The sequence below is a fragment of the Pezoporus wallicus genome, unplaced genomic scaffold, assembly GCF_028554395.1.
Source record: "Pezoporus wallicus isolate ANWC-B61680 ecotype Strahan unplaced genomic scaffold, APGP_CSIRO_Pwel_v1 contig_13643, whole genome shotgun sequence".
NCBI lineage: Eukaryota > Metazoa > Chordata > Aves > Psittaciformes > Psittacidae > Pezoporus > Pezoporus wallicus.
Window position 1 is genome coordinate 42033 of NW_026638179.1, and position 22281 is coordinate 64313.

The 22281-nt window shown below is 38.0% G+C and overlaps 1 protein-coding gene across 9 annotated transcripts in view; it reads left to right on the top strand.

Moving 5' to 3' along the window:
* Positions 1 to 22281, top strand: part of MEF2A (myocyte enhancer factor 2A) — an 87424-nt gene that overhangs the window by 41909 nt on the left and 23234 nt on the right. For 4 of the 9 annotated variants that reach the window (XM_057409733.1, XM_057409739.1, XM_057409736.1 and 1 more), the window contains exon 4: positions 19792 to 19941. In XM_057409733.1, coding sequence (XP_057265716.1) covers positions 19792 to 19941 — 150 coding nt within the window. Of the gene's footprint in view, positions 1 to 19594; positions 19727 to 19791; positions 19942 to 22281 lie in introns of all 9 variants that reach the window. The other 5 variants (XM_057409738.1, XM_057409742.1, XM_057409737.1 and 2 more) reach the window with 3 other exon arrangements.

Below are 22281 nucleotides of genomic sequence, written 5' to 3' on the forward strand. Positions count from 1 at the left end.
TAAAACAGCAGTAGAACAATCGCAGTTTCTGCAGTAGTAGAACAGCATGAATGTATTTACTCAAAGGTATTGGTTTTGTTGACTTCTATTATGCTGGTGCTTTAAATAGTAACTCTTTCCAGTACATAATTTCTAAATTAGGTGCAGTAGAAATCAAGGATTTTCTTGGCAGTTGGAGCCTTTCTGCACTGTAACTGCATTTCAGATAAGTCATGTCTCCAGTAGTCCTGTAAATAGACCAAAACAGGTGGCTGACTTCAGCTTTTGATTTAAATTCCAAAGTTGTCTTCTGAACAAATGCCTTGCTTTTTAGGAATGGTTTAGGAATAGTGATTAGCCTCGTATAGCTAAAGAGTTCATTGCCAAGGGGATCGCAGAACACAGGCAGGATAATAGCTGATCTTGTAAATTAGTTTTCAAGCAAAAATCAGATTGAAAGAAACCCGAGAAATAGACAAATGCCTTTTATTTCTTGCTGAGAAGATTCTCTGCTAATTTGTCAGCTGCCTTATGTCTTCAGTGTTGAGTACTAATAAGAGGGATAATACAAGCTATGAAGAGTTGCAGGAGTATTACCAGGATTAATATAAATAAGGGATAGCTACTGCAGAGTTAGGGAAAACCCAGTTCTTTCAAGATGAGCTTTTGATTGTGATGGACATGAATTTGAGATAGGGATGCAAGCAAGTCAAGTAGCCAGGCTGCTTTTTGTTCTGCATCTAAGGCCTCTTTGTGTTCTGACCTGTGGTAACAGTGCTTCTTCACAACCTGAGGACTAAGAACCATAATCATTTCTACACAAGGCTGATGTAGGTTTTTTTCTTGGTGGCTTTTTTTAATGCAAGTGTCAAGCATTTGCCCCCTGACAACTACATAAAAGGTGCAGTTAGTACCTAAGTGCATCTGTGGTTTCTCTTCTGGTGGAACATGCAAGGACCCATCTGCAGATGCTTTCCAGTTTTCCTCTGTAGGCTTACTGTATTACACTAGTGTGGGATTTGGGACTTTACTCTCACTTTTGGAGCATAATATAATCTAGGAGTGCATCTAGCTGTCTTTTCAGATTAGCCCTGTGGGCTCATTCGTCTCCTTGAGATGTTTTTGTGTGTTTTTGTTCTTTTTTCTGAGAAGGAAGTAAAAAAAGTTCTTCAGCCAGAAAGGGGATTGTATACATTTTTGCAGGGAAAATATGTTCTTTAAGTTTATGGCTCTGTTCTGGGTGGGAAAATGAAATTGGTAGGATGAAATATTTACAAGCTGAATATATTTCAGATAAATCAATGTTTTCTCACTGTTGGCTTCTAGAAAAAAATTGTATTCAGTATTTCAGAGAGATATTCCACAGTTTCATTTTCTTTGCAACTGATTGCATTTAAGATTTGCTCCATCTGTATATTAGCTTTGTGATCTATTAGCTATTGTTCTCTATGGAATTGGAGAAATCATTCATGGTTGGGATCAGATGCTGTGTTTCCCAGTGTAAGTAAATAATGTCTGTAATTTAGAAAAGCACTCATTTTCAGTGGAAAATTATCTACTCTTTTGCTTTACAACAGAACTGGTTCAGAGGAGAGTATGATCTGCTTTGGAGCAGATGCAGTGACAGGTTCAGCATAGGTAGGGAGGAGAGATGAGATGGGGGACTAAGACACCTGTATTTAAGCAGTAGCAAGTTGCCAAAAGCTCACTACATATTAATGTCACCGTTGAGGGATGCTTGTGTGTGGTAGAGGTGAAGTTACAGCACCAGCATTTTGGAAGTGTTCTGAAAAATGATGTAAAATGGCTGCTCTTTATCATGCCTACATAGAAACACTATTTTAACAAATAGAAATTACAAAAAATACCCAGCTAAAAGTCTGTCAAGTATGTATTAAACCAATTTGAATAAGTAATTTAGTTTTATGGAGTTACAGTTGAGGTGTTTCTGAGTTAACATTTCAGTATTCACTTGCCTCCTTGAATATGACAAATGGTATTTATTGTGATGGAGGCTCACCATGCATTTAGTCTCGACCCACTGTGGTCCTGATATGCATGACAGGAAGGTCGTTTTGATTTGTGTTTTGCTATGCTGGAAGGAAAGCTAATTCTATACAGCTCAGAAGCTGTATAAGGGAAGAAACAAATCTACTGTTACTAATTTTCAGTACTGGGTGGATAGCAATGTTGTAAATGATTAAGTGAAATCGATGAGACATCTTCCCCTTATAGTTCCCTCCTGTTCAATTTTGGCATAGGAATTGCTTTCACATGCCCAGAGCTTGGTATCTTCTGTTGCTGCTGGAACGTTTGTGTGAAAACAAAGTAGGAGGGAGAGCATTGGCATCTTAAATGAATACAGGAATTTTTTGATACATGCCCTTATGTCTTTCACTGTACATGTTACTGTAGATATGAATGCTCTGTTGCTGTCCTATTCCTCTTGGTTTCAGTTTTTTTTGTCCCTTTTATGTGGGTTTTTTGTTGATCCCACTTAGAGTTTCTGTAAATATTTCCTTGTCCCTCCCTCCCTTATTTTTCCCCCCTTTCAATTTCTAAACAACTTACCTATCAATAGATTGTTGGCTTCTTTACCTATTCTTGCCATGGAAAGAAATTTTAAGCTTAGTTTTCTAGCTGTCAGTGGTATGCTTGAGAGTCGTCCCTTCCCTGCCATTTGATACTTTTAAGATAAAGGGAGAAGATCTTGTAACACGTGGCTTGTAACCACATTTAAAGGATGATTTGTGTGGCATTTTTGAGCTGGGATTCAACTTTTGTGATCTTTGACTCTTCTGCTGTTTGAATCTGTTTTACAGCACTGGGAAAAAAAGAGGTGAATAGGGCAAACGGGATTATTTGAAACACTTAATGTTCAGAACATAAGCAGGCCTGTGAGAAAATGCCCTTTCTTATCAGGATCAGACACAACTGACCTAATGGGGTTTTCTTGATTAATTTCTGCATCCCTCTGAAATATGGAGGGTGAACACAGGTGGTGTTGGTGAGGACAGTGAAACTTTGCTTGTGATTGCTGATCTGACCTTCTAGCAAAAGGTATTTACTCAGGAGGTGGAGAGTGTAATTTTCCTTCAAGCCTCACGAAAGGAACAATGTTTATCTTCTGTTGAAATTAAAAAGTAACCTTTTACATGTGATTTCAGGAACAAAAAATTTAATTAAAAATGCTTTGATGCTTTTTGCTCTTGGAGAATATGGTCCTTTTCACATCAAGTGAATTAGTCTTATAAGACTAATGAAAATTATTAGTTATTTGAGGGAGAAAACCAGCTCTTTTGCACAGGGATGTTGAAAAAACTGAGATTCACATCAAGTGTATGCTTTGAATTCTTGAAATGCTAGGATCCTGTATTTGGTTTAACAAAGCCATACTGGCACAGCTGAAGTTTGATACGCTGAAGTGCTGTCTGTGATTTGAAGGACTTGCCGTAGGTGTTGCAGCATTTGATGCTTTAATGCTTGTGGATTTTTTTTCTGTAACACATTATTCTTGGCAAGTGATTATTTTTCCTGAAGAAAAAAGCAGAGTACTTCTGTAGAGTAAAATGGGAGGAATGTCAGGTTTTATCAGGATTCTGTATCCATATGGTCAACAAAATGTTTTAATGTATAAAAGACAGTTTGAGACTGTGAGCGTTCATTCTTCCTTCATCCAAAGGAAAAAAGGGAAATGAGTAGGCACTTGTACTCAACCCTCTTTAGCATAGGGCGTGTTAAGATTATTATAGGTTATCTACAGGGTAGCACTTCCATGGTGGGTCCTCCTGTCCCTGAGAGGGCCTCCAAAAGCAGCAGTTGTTCACTTGTTCCCTCTCTTTCAGCCTCACTTTTTCTGGGAATGGAGGGTTGAAGACAGGCCCTTCTTGCCTGTTTAGCTCAACTTCCTACCTCTTTTCTCTGTTTTGATGTTCCTTGAGTGATACAGCAAGCCAGGGTTTATTTCAGCTACACTTGGCCCTGGGTGGGTTGTGCATGTTCTATCATATCACCTCATTAAACTGAAGTGATTTGATTTTTAGGAGCCTGTCTAAAATGTGACCTACTTTGCTGGTTGACATCTGTGCCCATGAGAATTTCTGATAGGTGTCAGTTAATAAGCCTCTTCTGCAGTGTATAGTTTAATGCTATCTTCAGCATAGTATAATGTGCTGTATAAGGCTTAGGTTATACCCCAGATACTGACAGCTGTCCTTGAAATATGCAATAATCCGTAATGAAAACAGTAACTAAAAAGTGTAAAAAATAAATCCTAAACTATTTCAAGTAACTACTGTAAACATATTCTTGTAAAAAGCTGATGTATTGCAATAATCATAATTGTTTCTTGATGTAAGCTACAGCAAGTGATTTGGATGTTTGTATTAAATCTCTTTAACATGGGGAATGGTGACTCTAATAGGAAGTGACATTTGTCATGGCTTAGTGTGATAGTGGTCATGTCATGGTTTTGACAGGAGCAAGACTAAAAGCAGGTAAATGTACCTGCTGCTAGTTACAGTAGCATAAACAAGCCAGTTTAATCTTGCAGAAGCTTTTAGTGCATCATCATGTGTTAAAATACCAAACAAGAACTCTATTTCTCTGCCTTTTCACAAAATCCTAATGAAGAGCAGTCGTAGGAGCAATACATGTTCTTTAGTCATAGACATACATAGTGTCAGAGACGCGATTGTCAGATCATAGCTTTGAGTAAGCATGTAGAGCTCATCTGCACATGCAGAGCCTGCAGCATAAAGAAGCAGATGCATCTCCACAGCCAGATGGAGCATATGCCAAGAGACAAGTGTAACAGTGTGGGGAGCATAAACAGCAAAGTTGGTGTTGAAACACTATGTTTATAAACCAAAAGCTTTTTGGTTTTGTTTTTTATCTAGTTTTCTCCACCTCCCTAGCATTGCTTCTTTTCCAGGCTATGGATTACCAACTTGTGTTTTGAACTGTACGTACAGTATAGTAGCTTGCTAACCATGGGATGTTGTGGTATTTGATAGCACTTGAATTGGTTCATAGCATCTTTTTTTTTGAATTTGGGTGAACTTCATGTGAAACTGAAGATCTGGGAATTGTATCTCAATATATATAGATGCACGCATACGGAATTAGGTGAGAAAGTTAAATGATTCTATTCCTGGTGTATACAGTCTAGGTATGTATTTGGCAAGCAGCTTAGGCTCCATATTTTGCTATTCAAAACTAAAAAGTAATATGATGGAAATTGGATCACATCCTTCAAAAAATATACTTCTTTGAAATATTTCGTAAGAGAAGTTACATGCGAGGTTTTTAAACATGTTAAGAAGGAAGAGTCCTGCAACCAGCCTCAGGTGAAAATAATGATGCTTAATGTAGGTGTCTAAAATCTCCAAATTTCCATGAAATACCAACACAACTTCATAGAACTGAAACAGTGCTGAGTGGCAATACCAGGAATGTGGATAGTTAGACAAACACACACAAGACTGTTAGAAGGTTGGCAATGCTGGAAGAGTTTCGTATTCCTTCATGTTTGTTAGGTAGAGAATTGCCAGAAGTGGGCTAGACTTAGTGGGGAGAAAATGGAATAAAAAGGCATAACAGCTTTGGGCTGAGAGACGAATACGTATGAGCACGGTGAATAGTATTATTGTATTGTGTTTGTTGTTTGACCACTTGCTTTGGTCTCCAAATAGCATGGACCTCACTATGAAAAAAAGTGGTATACAGTTAAAGGAAGGAAAAAGCTTAAAAATGGCTTCAGTGAAGTAAGGAAATGACTTTGTAATCTGCTCATGATGCTGAGAAAATGTAGGCGTTATTGGACTTGATTTGCTAAATGATTATGTAAATGTAATTATACTGCATGTAACATTTGAAATAATTTGAGACAGCACACAAATGCCTTTGAGACATGTTAAGGAGGATTTTTGTATGGTTAAGGACTAAAATCTCACTTTCACCTTACCTTAAGAAGAGAGAAAATAAATAAAACCTGAAGTGGTCTTGCATATAATTCATGAACAACTTCAGTATATATAAATAAATGCATGTGTGTATATGTATATATGTGTGTATATATATGTTTGAAACGATTTCTTTTCTCTAGTAGAAGTGTTTACTGTAAACCTGTCTTGTAAACAAGTCATGTTTTGGGGTTTTATTTGCCACTCATGGTTCAGGAAGAAGCAGCTTCCTTGGGAAGTTGAAAATGTGGGCAAAGTAGCAATTACTTATTTGAATAGGGAGACAGAAGACACCTGGGTATATTTTGTGCTGAGCAGAGCACTTACCTCATAATGGTGTCTGTCTCTTCTCTCTCCCTCACACCCTTTTGTTTTTAGCAACACTTAATCCCCTGAGCCTTTTATTTGAGCTGTTTACTGTTCTCATTAAGTTTTCCATATCTTGCATTTAGTAATATTTAGTAATATTGTTCTACTTGCAAATATTCTTCTAATTCTTTGGCTGTGCTGGAATTGCTTTGGGCATACTGGTGACTAATGACAGATTGTTGGTGACTTTAAGAAGCTGACAGTGCTCGAAAAAAGTTTTCGTTCCCAGTTAATATCATTTTTGCATTCCTTCATTTCAGATACATAAAGAATTGCTAGAAGTAGGATAGACTTAATTTCTTTCTTAAAAAGCTTTGGCCTGCCTGCAAATAATCTAAAGCCCCACTTCCTTTGTGTCTGAGCCAGTGATTAAATTTAGGGGTTTAGGGTTAAGAATACTAGATTTACCTCTTAAAACAGTGCTGGTGTTTTAATCGTACCATCCTGCACTGGCATCCTGAATTTTGATGAATTCCAGCTTTAGTCACTAATTAAATCATATATATATATATATGCATGTGTGTATGTGTCTATGTATATATATGCATGTGTATATATGTATGTGTGTGTATATACACACATACATATATACACACATATCTTAAAATTTGTCTAGAATCCATCTTACATAAGTTTCTGAAGTCTCTTGCTAATGGTGGTGCTTAGTTATTGTACTACCACTAGTGATTTTATGTGGTTCAGATTGCTTGCTGTTCTGACAGTCCTATGACAGTTCTACATGTCAGATTATCTTAGAGCTGTGAAATATTTGCTGTGGTACTCTCCTGATTTTCTTTTCTAATAAATTAACAGAAAAAGCTAATCATTTAACTGATGAACAAGAGCTTACTTGGCTGTACTTCAGTAGAATCTCAAATGGAATCAGATGGCTCTTCAGGAGACTATGCTGCTGTGAGGACCAGAATCTTAAGTCAATGTCAAATACTAGTAGAGGGCCTGTCTTCATTTCAAACTACCAGTGTTTTGACTTGGTTGTGTTAATGAAATGGTTAATTTTCCTATGAGCTGGATACTTGGCCAGTGTTCTAAATCCTGTTAATAGACCAGGATTCTTCCCTCCTTCCACCATGTTCTTAGTTACCTGCTGAGAAAATGTTAACTAATACACTAAACTTTCTCCCTTCTTCTGCTTTCTGCCTCCATCAAACACTGTTAATTTTTTTCCTGAATTGGACATGGAACCCAAAATAACAATAAATAGATGTAGCTTAATAGATGTAGTAGAGTAATTGTTACTAACAAGTCATAGTCTGGAAGGAGCAAGTTCTAAGCAGACCAGGAGCAGTGCTTGTTGGAGCATTTAGGTAGCAGTCTTTCTGAGCACAGATAACAGTCTTCTTTAAAACAATTTAAAAGCCTGGCTTGATTTATTTTCTATCACTACCTGTGTGTGTTAGCCTCAAGCTACTCATAATCTGTGAAGTTCTCAGAGGTGTGCTTTAGTTCTTAGAAGAGTTCTGACTGTGACAGACTGTGAGCATGACTGTTCAGCATCCTGGCCTGTCAGTCATGGTATGAGCCTTTCTGTAAGCCTAGAGCATACGCTGTATCTAAACAGAAAATAGTACTATTTAGAAGTTCTTCGCTCGGTTTCTAGTGCTTATGTGAGTTGTTAATATTTCCATTTGGATTATGCAAGAACTTAAGTGTCTCACTGAACTCCAGACATACCACCCATTGGAGGTACAAGTAGCTAACAATGCTAATGAATATAATGAATATTTTGGATTTTAATTACATAACGATAAGTACCTCTAGTTTGTGTGGGTTTTTTTTTTTTTTGTCCTTTCCCTTGCAGTGTGCACAAGCTTGGTATAATTGGAATAAATAATAATACTCAGCAGCCCACAGCAGTAAAAGCAAAACTTGTTTTCACTGTACCCATGTACCGTGGGTAAGGCTTGAATAAAGGGAACTCATTGCTTTTGCTGTTTACCATAGAAAACATATGCTGTTGCGCTGTTGAAGGAGGCCTTACAATGTAAAACCTGCCGTTTGGTGGAATCTTTGTCATTTTTTTTTCTTTTAGGGTATGGCTATTGCAAGTGTTCCTCATGTGTTTCCTATGAAAACTACCCTTGACTTTGATATATATTGCAAATTAGCAGATAGTACCATATTTACTCCACCCTTCTGTACAAATCTTTATTAAAATACCAACTTTGAACTGCAGAAAATGAAATGTGTCATGTCCTGGACATTTGTAGAATAAAAGATGCACTTTCGAGTGGAGCAATTAAGTGTTTTGAGAGATCCTTTAAAGATCTATCTTGCATCTGGGATTCTGTGATCCGTGAGGGTTTGTTGGAGCAATTCCTTCATCCTTCACCTCTTCCTTCCCATGGAGGATTAAGGCTCCATGTTTATACGTGTGTTTGTAGTACAGACTTGGATAACACATTGCAAAGAATCAAAACTTATGCAGCTATTTTTAAAACATTGCATATAGCATGTATTCTTGGTGAATAACAGATATCTCATTTACTTTGGAGACTTTTTAGTATTTATTTAAATAGGTGCTGCTGGTCAGCTACATAAAAAGTGCTTTTCCTCTGATCTGAAGCCCTGTATTTATTTCCAAGCTGTGCAAGTGATGTTTTTCCAACCGATTCGGCAGTGTATTTGGAGAATGTTTTTATTCTTGAATATTCTGGGGCAGACACACGAAGTCGGTTCTCTCACCCACTGCTTTGGAAATGCATATCAAAGATCCGGGTCTGGGTAGGCTTCTTTAAGTAGGATCAAAAAATTGACTCCAAGAAAATCTGTAACAGCTCACTGGTTGTTAATGCCTGGAGTTCATGCAGGCAGTCACACAAAGACATGATTATTTACTTGTGTTAACAAGTTCTTCAAGCTGTGCTGGTCTCAAGTTATTCTGCAGCCCTCATGTTCCTGCAGAATTTGGTGCTTTTGAAATTCTGCATTGACAGTTAGAAGAGTATATTTTTACTTTGCATTTCCGAAGCGAGGACCATGGCGTCTGTTAATCAAGAGTGAGTGACTTTACGCAAGCTGTGGATGGTAAGAACAGACCCCAGAACAATGCATCTCCTGGAACTACAGTAAGATAAATAACTGTTCTTCATGATGATACTCTTCATTTTTGTGAAGAGTTAACGTAACCTCAGCTTTTGACTTTCAAGCTCATGGGCTTGGTAGCGTCTTCAACTGTCAACTCTGCCAATCTGCCAAGGATTTACCTCCTTGCAGAAAGGACAAGCAGAAGTGCTAGATTTTGATCGTTGCTGTTAATCAACCAGTGTTTTAGCATGAACTGTCAAAAAGGAGAGAGTGTGTTACCTGTAGGATGCTTCACTCCTAAGCGCCTTTTGGATCTCAGCCTGTACATGCTGTGCTTCGGTTGAGAAGTGTCTAAAACTTCGCTTTATAATCTTAAATAATCTGAATGTTTGGACTGGAAACTGGTGGTGCTTCAGGTCTGGAATCCCCAAGGAAAAACGGCCCAGATCTTCATACTGTCATAAAACCTCCCAGTCATGTAACCTGTGTGTGGGTGTGATGAGATACTCCTCATCATATGATGGAGGTTGTGGTTTGTTCATTGCCAGTGTTTTACCACAAGTAGGCTGTAACATTCTCAACACTCACCTGAACAAAGGATGTCATGTTAATGCTTTCACCTGGTGTGTTTTGCATAGTAACCGTTCTATCACCAGAATAAAGTCAGTAGTTTACATACTACGCTGGTAATTCTTGTGGTACAGACCATTCTTGTTCTTCATACTACTTACAAACAAATACACAGGCAGTGTTAATGTCTTTCTGTTATTTACCAGTGATAGTTACTACATCTTATGAATGTCACAACACTGATATTACATTTCATGTGGGACCTTAATGTCTGCAATTTACAATATAGACTATGGAATGCTAGTTTAGTTAAGATTGAGTAATGTGCATTTTAATATTACGGTTTAATGGAATTATTTCTTGGTTAATAGGAAGTGACTTTTAATCTAAAAGTCCCAAATTAATTGGGAATATTGTGAAGATTTTTTTAGATTAAAGCCCTTCTATCTAACAAACTGAAGACATTTAAAGCCCTACTCTTTTTTCTACGTTAACTTAGAATTTGGTACTTGCTGAGTATAGTGACTTGTTAAAAAGAAAGAAAACCAAGCGTGGCAGAGCCAGTCTTTATCCAATGCTGACATGAATTACACATGATAGAGTAAAGCTTACTCATATTTCACTCTCCCTGCTTTCTGTACAGTCTTTTCTCTCTACCTCTCTAGGTTCCACCTTTGATTTCCCATCCCCTTCTTGGGTTAGCTAAAGACAGTCTTCAGAGAGGTGCTTTGGCTTTTGAATAATTCACTCGAAATGAAGGTTATGCAGGGAAAAACGTATTCAGTATATTCCTTCAACATGTAACTGAGAAGTTCAGTATTCCAGATAAGCGTTGTGACATACTTATTACAGCTTCGTGTCTTGAAGTCCTACATCCTAATTATTTTGATTCAGTAGAAATAAAGATGTATCTGCTTGTACCCTACTTCTTTATTTCTGGAGAGGCTCTCTGCTTTCTGTTGTAGATACTTAGCTTGGTGTTTTCAAGTGCCTCCTTTCAGTTGTATTCCTCTGCTTGCTTATTTTTGAGGGGTTTGTTTATTTTCTGTAAATATTCTGTAGTAATGTTCTGAACGGGGGTAATGCTTGCATGTGTGTGTGCTCACCTCACGTGCATTCAGAGCACATGCATGTGCTTGCCTATGCTGTCTGTACAGTTGGACACCATTTAGCAGAAACAAAATGACAGTTCCATACTGATATTAAAGGTAATTGAGACTTGTTCTGGTAGGCATTAGTGGGGCTGGTTCCCATCATCTTATGTGGGAACAGTATTTTAACAATTACATAAATCCTCAGAATCCACTAAACATTTTCTTTGGGAATAGTTGCTATTTGTGTTGTAATTACTGTTTTGATAACACTACATTATCTTGAGTACCAAGGCTTTGAAATAGTTTCTGTTATCCTTTCCAATTTTCAAGTCGTAAGGAGAAATCCAGAACAAGAAGCGTTTGAAACGGCAATACCGCATAGACAGGTAGAACACAAGAAACCCTTTCTTTTTATATCACTGAATTGTAATTAGAGTTTAGAAAATTTTCCTTGGCAAACTATGAGTAGGAGATAATATTTTTACTAAAGAACTTCTAAAAGATTATGAAGGGTATTATGCAGATGGGTTGCTACTCTTGGAAACTTTTCATGTTCCATATGGCTTATCTGCAATATACCGTTGCTGAAAGGAGGCATTCAGTCGGCTACTGCTGTTGCTGATTTATATTTTAACCATTGCAAGTATGTGAAGAAGTATATATGGGAGGAGATGTATCTACATATCTATTTTATCACCATAAGGGTCAAAAAACCCATTTATGTACCGCAGAATGACTCTGAATGCTTTAACCTAGATGGTTACAGTAAAACATGCTTTGTTTAACCATTGTGTTCGTTGCAGACTGCTTTCCCTGAAAGGACTATAAAATGTATTTAATGTACATGCTAAGGAATAGTTTCTGCTTCCTGAAGATGAACGTTGATCTACTTTTTTTAATAAAAAGATTGAATGAGATCGAGTTAAACTGGCAATATAGTGCTTTTAAATAGAAAAGTCTAATTGATGGTTATTTTCTGTAAAGCAAGTAAAAAGAAATCCTGCTCAGTGATACAAAACTTAATAGTCTAGTAAATTGTATAGAAAGTGAAACAAAGACAAATGCATCAAATATCAGACTTTGAGAGCTTGGCTTAGCTTCCACTGTGGAAACAGTATTATCAGTGCTAATGGATTACTAATTGTTTTATGTCTTGAGCAGTTCATTTAGGAATGAGCAATCCAGCTTGCTTGTAGGTCAGCAACTATATTATAAAGTCCACAGTTTAGAGATACTCCTCAAAAATGACAGCTGCAAGTAAGCAGCTTCCCTTCCTATGCCTTCTAGTGTGTTGTGTAATGTTCTGGGGGTGAAGAGTGGATGTTAAAGCCCACAAAATTGTTATTCTTTAAGAAGTGCTTGTGGTTTAATTAAAATAATGTTTCACAGCAACGATGCTTCAAGCTAGAATTTAAGCTTCATACCATATCATGTCTAAAAACCTTTTGTATGTGTTATTTTATATAAATGCGAGTTTGAAGCCTGAGTGCCATCTTTATCATATCTTGGAGGAATTTGACAGCTAGCTTTCATGTTTGGCAAGGCAGGGATACATGTTAAAATTTGCCAGATACTGGAAGTGCTCCAGCATTTGAAACAAGACAGTCTCTTTTCTTAGAGTGGTATATAACAGGGACACTGATAAAATTTCAAATCCTGAACATTTTTCATCTGTAAATGATGAATACCTTTGTCTAAAACTGAGCATAGAGCATTGCTTAAAGGGCTCTTCCTCGTATTTTATGGTCTAGTGCTAGGCATATATGGTTTTTGTTTGTAAAACCCTGGAATAAGTAATCAATCCTAAACCTCCGTTTTCCCTGAATATACTGTAATATTTGGTGAAGAAATAGACTCATTGTAGCAAATTGCGTGAAAGTATTGTACTCAGAATTGAAGTCTAGATATTTTTACATAGCATCAATTATTTACTTTAGAAATACTGCTACTAAATGAGCACAAGTATGGCAGGTTATTTAAGCAAGGTAGAGTATGTCAATTTTTCATGTTTAATTTAGTGTACGTTGGTTGGGGAGCCTACTGCAAAGGTTGGTTGAAGCCTTGCTTCTTAAGGAGTTAAACTCTCCAAGTTTCTTAGCTTGTGGAAATGTCTGTCATCATCTGATTTGACCTCCTATGCATTCTCTGAAGTTTTGAAAGCTGGGCACCACTCTGCTTTACTGGGCTAGTTTGGGGTGTATCTGTTTGTGGCTATAATTAGAATGTGAAATTCTAGCTGATAGTATAGCAAAATGTAACTGAAAATGTGTTGGGCATACTGAAAGAGATGGTATTAGGGCTACACTTAGGTAGCCTCCAGACTCAAAGGAAAAGAATAACAGCTTCATAATGAAATTTGCAGATGCTTCGGTGGTTGAAGTTGAGAATATTAAGAGACCCTGAGGAAAACTTACAAAATTTGTAAACATCACATCAAATAATCCAGTAACATCTGACTATGAAAAAAGAAATGGAAGCCTAGAGATGGGCTTCAAACACAGAACATGATTACTGACTTAAATTACATGGGTTTTCTCTGTCTGTTCACTTTCGATGGATATGCTGCAATTCAGATTCAACCCTGCTTGTGTTTTAGACAGTGGTGAAATTCATACAGCTGTCACTGCAGGGTCAAGGTCTGACTTCAAAGAAACAGAGACGAAGATACTTCTGAAGCCAAACTGACCTGCAGGAAGTTTAAAAACTATAAATAGCTTTGAGTGACTAAGAGTACTCATTGGATGTCTGAATGTGCTTTGTACATAATAGGGGAGAAATTACTTACGCAGAGGATGATACACCTTAGTATTGTTTAGGGTGATAAAAGTGAATATTTTGTGCTATAAAAGAAGAAAAATCCAGCCTGGTTTTAGGAAGCAAATAATAAAGCAGTTGTCGTGCTTTCAGCATGACTTTTTGCTGTATGTGAAGCCTGTAGTGAAGCACGTTGTTCTTGCCAGCTGAAGTGTCTCTGCTGTGGGAAGGGAGCTAAACTACATTAAAGGGATATGTCCTGTTTTCTCTCACTGGTGTCACATAATAAATATGAAAACTGGGTGGGAGTCTGGCGCTGTGACTACTGTATTTGTCCTTAATTTTGTGAGTATTGGAAAGAAGGTGTGGCTTTTTAAGTAGGATGCAATTATCAGCAGTGGTTGAGGCAATGGCTTGCTGCTGCCGGAAAGGACAGGCCATTCCTTCTGCCTGCTTTCTATCTGTGGTGCTCAGCCCAATCCTTTGGAAAACCACCTTGTTCCTGCTGCAACGGAAAACAAACCCAGCAAAAATAAGTTAAAGAACGGCCAAGGAGAATTTTCTGTCCCTTTAATGAAGAAAAAATGACTTATTGCAGGCTGGAGCAAACATCAGAGCAGGCATAAGGGTGGTCCCCAGGATCCTGCACTTTCTGTGGCAGCAAGTTGTTACTGTCAGTCAGCTTGTCAAACTGCTCCCACGGAGATTGCAGCAGTTCCCTTAAAGCAGGGAGAAATAACCTTAAAGCATGGATCATCTTTAGAGATGGAATATGAGATTGATCCTGGAGGCTACAGTATGACTAAATAGCTCCTGGTTATCCTTATCTCTTATTTTAGGGATTATTTTCCTTTGCTCCTGAGCACTAGTAGGTGAGGCACTGTTGCAGCCTGGGCTGATGGTACTGCTTTTTACATTTTATCACCACAGTGACCTTATCCGTGATGGATGACAGTCCCGTCCTTCCTGCAGAGAGCTGTATGAGCACTTGTGGGGAGAAGTCCTTGGAATTCGGTGCAAGTGGCAGCAGTGTCCCTCTCCACTGTTGTGTGCCAGCTCTCGAGGACCAGAAAACTGTTTAATTGGCTATCCTTTTGATAACCAGGGTGTATGTGCCTGCTGAGCAGCAGTAATATTTGGCAGTACTAGTGGAGCCTTTCCATTATTTCAGGCCTGAGGAATACTGACTTTTCTAAATTACCATTTTATGAAAGGTATTTACTACAAATTCATGCTGTTTCACAGCTTTTCTGTGCTCTGAATGCAACAGCAGAATCAAAACTAGCCCCAGGTCTTAAGTGAAAGGTTTGCCTTTTCCAAGGCAAGGGAAATCACTTTTCATTTCAATCTTAGTCAAGTTTTAGATATGTTTTCCCTCATGATTTGGGGTGAAACACCAACAAAAATCCTGTTTGGCCGGCTCCAATAGTTAAGTGCAAAAATAGAGCTGTTAACATGATACACAGTTGCATTGATAGCAGCAACCATTTCCTTTTTGTGTAATGTTACAAGAAACCCAACACTGACAATGTTTTGAATGAACTGACACTTTTTTGCACCTCATTACACTTTTTATATATGAGGTCATCCTACTTTTTTGTTTCAAGGCAGAAAAATGTTACTTCCTGAGGTGACAATGAACATAATCAAGTTCTCTACAGTTTTGCCAGAGCTGGTAAGGAGCCCAGATCACTAATATCAGAAATCTTGGCTTTTTAACCACCCTCTCTGGATTGGAGCACAAAACATGCTGATTGTGCTCTTTTCACCATTGGCAACATCCTTCCCAAGTTGGATGTGAAAAACAGGATCTTTCATGGGGAGGAGAACAGTTGGGGGTTGTCATTTAACTTCGTCTCTGGTAGCAGTAATCTGTGTTTATTAGTTCAAAGTTCCTGGTTTCCAGAGCTGCTGCTGACTGGTGTATTGAGCCAGTGTAAGTCTGTGAGAGAGAAGCTGTGTACAGCTGGGCTGGAACAAGCCTTGGAGAAGGTGGCGACTTGATTTCATGCTGTGGAGACTCAGCAGGCGTAAAGCTCCTGCATTTCATGTTTCTCAGTTGGATTTTGTGGGAGGAAGCTTATGCTAAAATAATTACACTGTGATGGTTGAGTATCGTTTTTGCTTCCTCATGGATCATACAATAAATAACTATTGTATTTTTGTACTCTTTGATATCTGTATTATCTGTTTCAGTCAAATTTATGTTGAATTGTGAGAGAAGTTAATTAGTTGTTTTGCAGTGCATTAAAATGTACCTTGCACATGTATGGGGAAGTTCAGGAACATACTGGGGCTCTGCCATGTGCCTGAATGTAGTACTTAAGCCTGTAATACCCAGTCCAGCTGTTGTCATACAGTGTTTTTTAACCTCTACCATTAAAAATAAGTATTAAAATATATTACTCACATTTTACACAGTGGAACAAAAGCAGTTTAAAACTTCTGGGCTGTTCTGCATGGTCAAGACAACCCCAGCTGTCTGAAACACTTGTTTAGTGACTTTATAGGATGCCCGACTGCATTGTTGTGTTTGCGTTGTTCTTTCATAAAAAGATTTTTTGGTTTCTCATAAATACCTTGCATTATTTTCTGACAAAAATCAGGACTTTTCTCTCATCAGTTTGTTTGTCCAGTATCACATCAATGATGCTCCATATCACTCACTGAAGACACAGTGCAGTGTGTGTTGGCAAATGTGTTGAAACAATTTCCAGTCATTTTGGCTAAGTCTTGGAGGAAGTGGAAAGTAATAAAATACTAACTCAAAAGGCTGCCCATCCTTTTGATGATCTGGAAAATGAGACCTAACACCAGAAGTTAATTGCAGTGAGCATCCAGTAGCAAAATTTGAAATTCATTATTCTTTTTCCTTCTCATTGTAGTAAGAAAACTTACATTTTGTGTTTATTAGCCTCAACTGCACAACCTCTGATTTTATTCTAAACAAACTTGTGTGTCACAGCAGAGGTATAAAACTCTCTTCATGTTACACGAATATTAGTTGGTCTCACGACCTGGCAGGTTTTTCTCTAAACCAGTGGAGTTAATAAAATTACAATCTCCATGGTCAAATCTTGGAAATAGCTCAGTGCGAGGGGCAGTTATTTACACGAATTGGAGAAATAACAGATTTTAGCTGCGGAGGTTCTCAAGGGTGGAGTCAGCGCTTGTTTATGGAGTTTGGCTTTCCCGTGTCCCTACGGAGCAATTCCCAGTAGTCACCTCCTTCCCTCTTTTCCCTTGAGCCGGGGCCCTTTATCATGTTTCACTCGGCAGGCTCTGAGAAAGCTGAGGCTGCGCTGTCTCGCGTAGGCTGCGCCTGGCCGTGTGAACAGATTACAGCATTCCGCTTGTTCCTATGAGCCGCAGAGCAGGAATGGTTCACTGTTATGTTACTGGGCAATGATAAAGTTGGCAGTCTTTTTATGGTTAGGTCCTCAAAGTGGCAGTTCGTGTTTTAGTGATAAGGAGACAGAGCTTTGGCTATCGGACCCAGACTTACTATCTCTAACAGTGAACTGTGGCTTAAATCCTTCCACAATGACAGGAACCCCGTCTGGAGTGACGGTTTCCAGAATCTAAGCAGGAGATACTGAGGCATTTTCCTTCCTCATGAGTCAAAGCAGAGTTAACCCCATTGTTACCATAAAAAAAAATCAGCTATGAAGAAGGAGGCATTTTTATATTTAACTACATCTCTTCCTTTATATTGGAACTTTGAGCATAATTTTCAGGCAGATCTAGGAGGATGAATTAGCGACATTAGACTTAAAAGCTTTCACTTGAGTATTGAAAGAAGCACTAGTGAAACCCTATGCTGCAGTACTTAACATTGCTTTAACATGTTTGTCAAAGGAGGTGAACTAGATATTAGTAATGTGTATTTCTTGCAAGATCTCTGTTAACATTACCTAAACTAAGCTTCTAATCATGCCCTGCATACGTATGTTGATGCTGAGCACCATGTAAAGACACATTTGGTTTTTATTTAGAGAGTTCTGTGGGTTGCAGGGGTTAAGTGTAATCCAGATTATGCAGTGTTAACATTTTCCCTGCTGATATCAAAGTGTGGAAGACTGGCAGGCTGACTTGTTAGGAAGGGCTGTGAGAGGGATAACAAGCTCCGACCTTGAGAGCCCGAAGAGCCGGCCCTTGTATGGCCACATCCATATACGTGTCCAGCTGATTGGGTAGAGGAGCGGGATGGGGGCTGTGACAGGTGCTGGAGGAACCTACACCTGTTTTCCCCATATGCTGATTTAGTGATTGCATTTTTGTGGGAGTTCCAGATACTGTGTGGGATCCGCAGAGCAAGCCAAGAAACTTGAGAAGGAATTTCAGCTTATGGTGACCCGTGATATTCAAGGATTTCAGATGGCGTAACTTGAATTTTCAAGTGCTGCTTGAAAACTGAAGTAGAAATAGGAATTATCTTGTATATATGTGTAGAGTGAGAAAGCCTTGTGTACTTCTAACTGCGCTAAAAACTAGGAGATAGCACTTGAAGAAGAAATGCCCATGAATACTGTAGTCTAAACTAAAACCGTGGGGGTTTTTAATCAGAAATACAGTCTGTTATGGAAACATATTTGCTGTAGGAAAAGAAATGCACTTTTTTATGGTGCCGAGATACTGGCTTTCAGATTTTAAATCTTCAGGGGTTTTACTGTAAAATTCATAGATAATTTCTCACAAAAAAAAAAAAAACACAGAACCCCCCTCATACCTGCATAGTCCTACTGCTGCTTTATGTACTCTAATGTATGCCTGTTAAAAAATAGATACTGATTTCCTTGTGAAACTTTTAAAAACGTTAAATATTTTTCCATGGGGAATGTTTTCTATATTGTATTGTCATATGTGAGAAGTTGCAAAGAAAGATTTCTGATTGTGTAATAGGGTGAAAAAGAAAAACAACAAAGAATACAAATATCCTTTAAAATCTGGTGATGAGACCTTTACTGTCACATAGAATCACTTCAGTTGGGAAAACCCATGAAGATCATTGAGTCTGCCCGTTAACCAAATGCTGCCAAGTCCACCACTAAACTTCGGTAGCTTATTTGTAATGCCTCGATCGTAGGCAAGTTTGTTTTTTTTCCAGGGGTTGTTGATGCGAGCTCTCCATCAGAAAACAGGAAATAGCTCAAAAAAGCAGTTGCATCCAGTTAGGCTAAAGGAGTCTGAAAAAAAATTATATTTGGCAAACTAAGTCATTGTAGAGAGGGATTATGTAATTTCTTTTTATACTGTTTTTGCAGTTCTTGTTATCATGCAGGATGACAGAAATACAGGAAAGTCCTGCTTTTATAACAAGTGTTACATATGTGAATGTACTGCAGTTGTTGAATTTGATTGCAGATTTTAGCCACTGTGTTTCTCGGAACTTAACTCTTTGCTCTTTAAAATTTGGGTATTGGGATACTAAAATCAGTATTTTAAAAATCCAGTAAACTGGCTTTTAATTCATGGTGATGGCATTAACTCTTTTGCCACAGGCTCGAATGTTCCTTGCATGTCAGTCAACATCACCCTAACAGCCAGTATCTAAAAGCAGTTTTGCATGGAATGCTGGAGAGACAAAGTGGGTGTAGGTTAAAAGTTACCCATGTTATGGCACCTGGGAGAGCCTCTGAATGAACCTTTTCTCTTCGTGTACTATGCCACTGTTTTGAAAGCCTAAGTCTGTCTGTTGAACAGTGAGTTTTGTCTGTCAAAGTTTCATGTAGTTTCAGTGGCTCTGAATGATTCAGTAGTATACAAAACTTCTTGGCAAGTTAGGATGATTTGTATGTGAATTTTCCAATTGTATTTCAGACCTTAAGAAAGAAAGGCCTTAATGGTTGTGAGAGCCCTGATGCTGACGATTACTTTGAGCACAGTCCACTATCGGAGGACAGATTCAGCAAACTAAATGAAGATAGTGATTTTATTTTCAAGCGAGGCCCTGTAAGTACTTTTATTTTATCTCTACTTTTTATTTGTTGATCCTTTTTATTAACTTCATTATTTAGGCTCTGAACAAGAAGGAACACAGAGGGTGCGACAGCCCGGACCCTGACACTTCATATGTGCTCACGCCACATACAGAAGAAAAATATAAAAAAATTAATGAAGAGTTTGATAATATGATGCGGAATCATAAAATCGCAGTGAGTACTAAAGTATGGTTTGTGCTTCTATTACATGCATGAGAATTTTCATGGTGTTTGCTTACCACTGAAAACCACTGCAAAGACAAGAGGATGTAGCGGTTTGAGAGTGGAGTATATGTTTTTTGAGGCAAAATGAGATGCTGATACTTGTTAAAATGCGTTTTATCTTACTAAGAAGATTTATCTATAGCTTCTCTTTTCCACTCACAGTTTTCCATACCTTGTGAACATGAGGTAACATTTCTCAATTTCAGGAGCTTAGCTGCTTTGCTAATCCTACCCAAAATATTCTTATAAAGATAGATTTTGTCGTGGGATGTAGGATAGTTTATTTACATCTTGTAGCTCTTTATCTGTTGATCAAGGTTTTACAGTATGCTACAAACAGGCAGATAGAATTGCATTAATTTGGCCATCAAACCGGTGGGATTTATTTTGTTGAAGACTGGATGAAGAAAGGCATTTTAGACGTTTAAAGATAATGGGAGCCTTAAAAGACAGGTGTCTTATTCCTGTTGACATTCTAACAGATATTGCCTTGGCCATTGAAAGATCTTGGAAAACTTTGCCCTGGGTTCCAACCCATTTGCAGTAGTAAGTCACTTGGCTCCAGAACTCAAGAAGCTTGAGAGTAACAGCAGTGTAAATTTTGCATTTGTCTCACGGAGGTGTATGTAATGACACTTAGTTTCCATCTACAAAACCCAATTAGTATGGAGTATTACAGGGGAAGTATTTTGTAAGAAAACTAATACAGGGCTCTGCCACAGCCTTTGAATTTTTTAACATTGCAAATCTTGTAGCAATTAAAGTAAGTGGACTGAGTAGGTTAATCAGCATAGACCCTGGGGCACTTGGAGTAGTGTGTCCCCAAATGACTGGCTGGTACTAGAAATTATTTCATTGTTGAGAGAAATAAGGCCATCTCTGGGACTGTCAGCAAATTGGCAGTCTCAATACCCAGCATCACTTCTTACAGCAAGTTCTTTTATACTTGAATGAAACCAATATCTTTGTTTTGAAGCTTTTGATGTCCAGCTTTTCTTTGCTGAGACATCTTCAGGCCTCATCTCTCAGTATGTTACAGCTAAACTGCTCTCACTTGATTTTCTGTGGTCTTCATGAGCAGTTTAAATTGTCTGTGTGGACATCAATGTAAATAAAGAAGGCAACATTATTCTGTGGTTCTGTATTTATAGCTTAAATTGGGCCTGTTTTGGTTCTGTTTCCAGTACTTATGGGTCTTTACAAAAAACGGGTTTCTTTTGTTCTAGTGCAGTCATTACTGTCAAAGGATAGGAATGAGGCAAAGCATGAAGAATTCAGTCATAACCAAATGAGTACCATAGATGGGCAGAGGCAGCCTTTGTTGTAAGGTGTGGGGGGAAGCTGTCTTTTATTAGTTCTGTATTGAGACACCTACAGAAAGAATGTTCCAACTGTTAGCTTCTGGCATTGTTTTAAGCAATTCAGGTATTTCAAATTTAGGTTGGATTGCTTGGCAGTGTGCTGTTTGAAAAACAACCTTCTTTTTGGTAGATACTGAATAGTTTCTCGAAGCATTTTCCCATGAAAACAAAATGCCAGTGCAGCTTGTCATTAGTTAGATACTGTGAATGATTTGCTAGCATTATGTCACTATGCTCTATTGCTTTTTCCTTTTGTTGGTGCCAAAAATTGATAATTATTCTTAGAATGCTTCAGGAGGGATGCTGTCATTGACTGTCACCAGTAAGAGATTTTGCTTCTTGTAGAAAATGCATTCTGTTCTTTTAATTAGTAATTGTTTTATTTCTATCAAAATCATTGTACAGAAGTCTCATTCCAAGTAAATTTTCAGCTGCACATGACAGCAGTGCTTCTCTTTAAGTATGCTTGCTAGGTCATGAATGTTTGTCATCCGCATTTGACCTCTAAATCAGAACTATTATCTCTATATTCTGTCAATAAATGCCACTTAAGTTTTGCTCTTAAATTGTACCTGTTTTGTTTCCAGTAATTATGAGAGTTGTGAAAGAAAACAGTCCCTTTTGTTTCAGAAACTCATCACTGTCAAAGGATAGGAATGAGACAAAGGCCGAACAAGTTAGTCATAACCAAATGAGTACCATAGATGGGCAGGCATCTAAGCTTTTGATTCAAGTAGCTGTTGAATAACAAACATATATACTTGAGAAAAATAGTTGCCTTGTAAATAACGCTGGAAAACTTTGAATTTTTGAAAAAATGAGATTTGCAAAAAAGAAAGATGGAGGGGTTATTCAAGCAGGGGGTTGTGCAATACAGTCACAATAATGACAATGAAAATGCTTAAATTTAAACTACTGACCTTAATGATTTTCTAAAGAT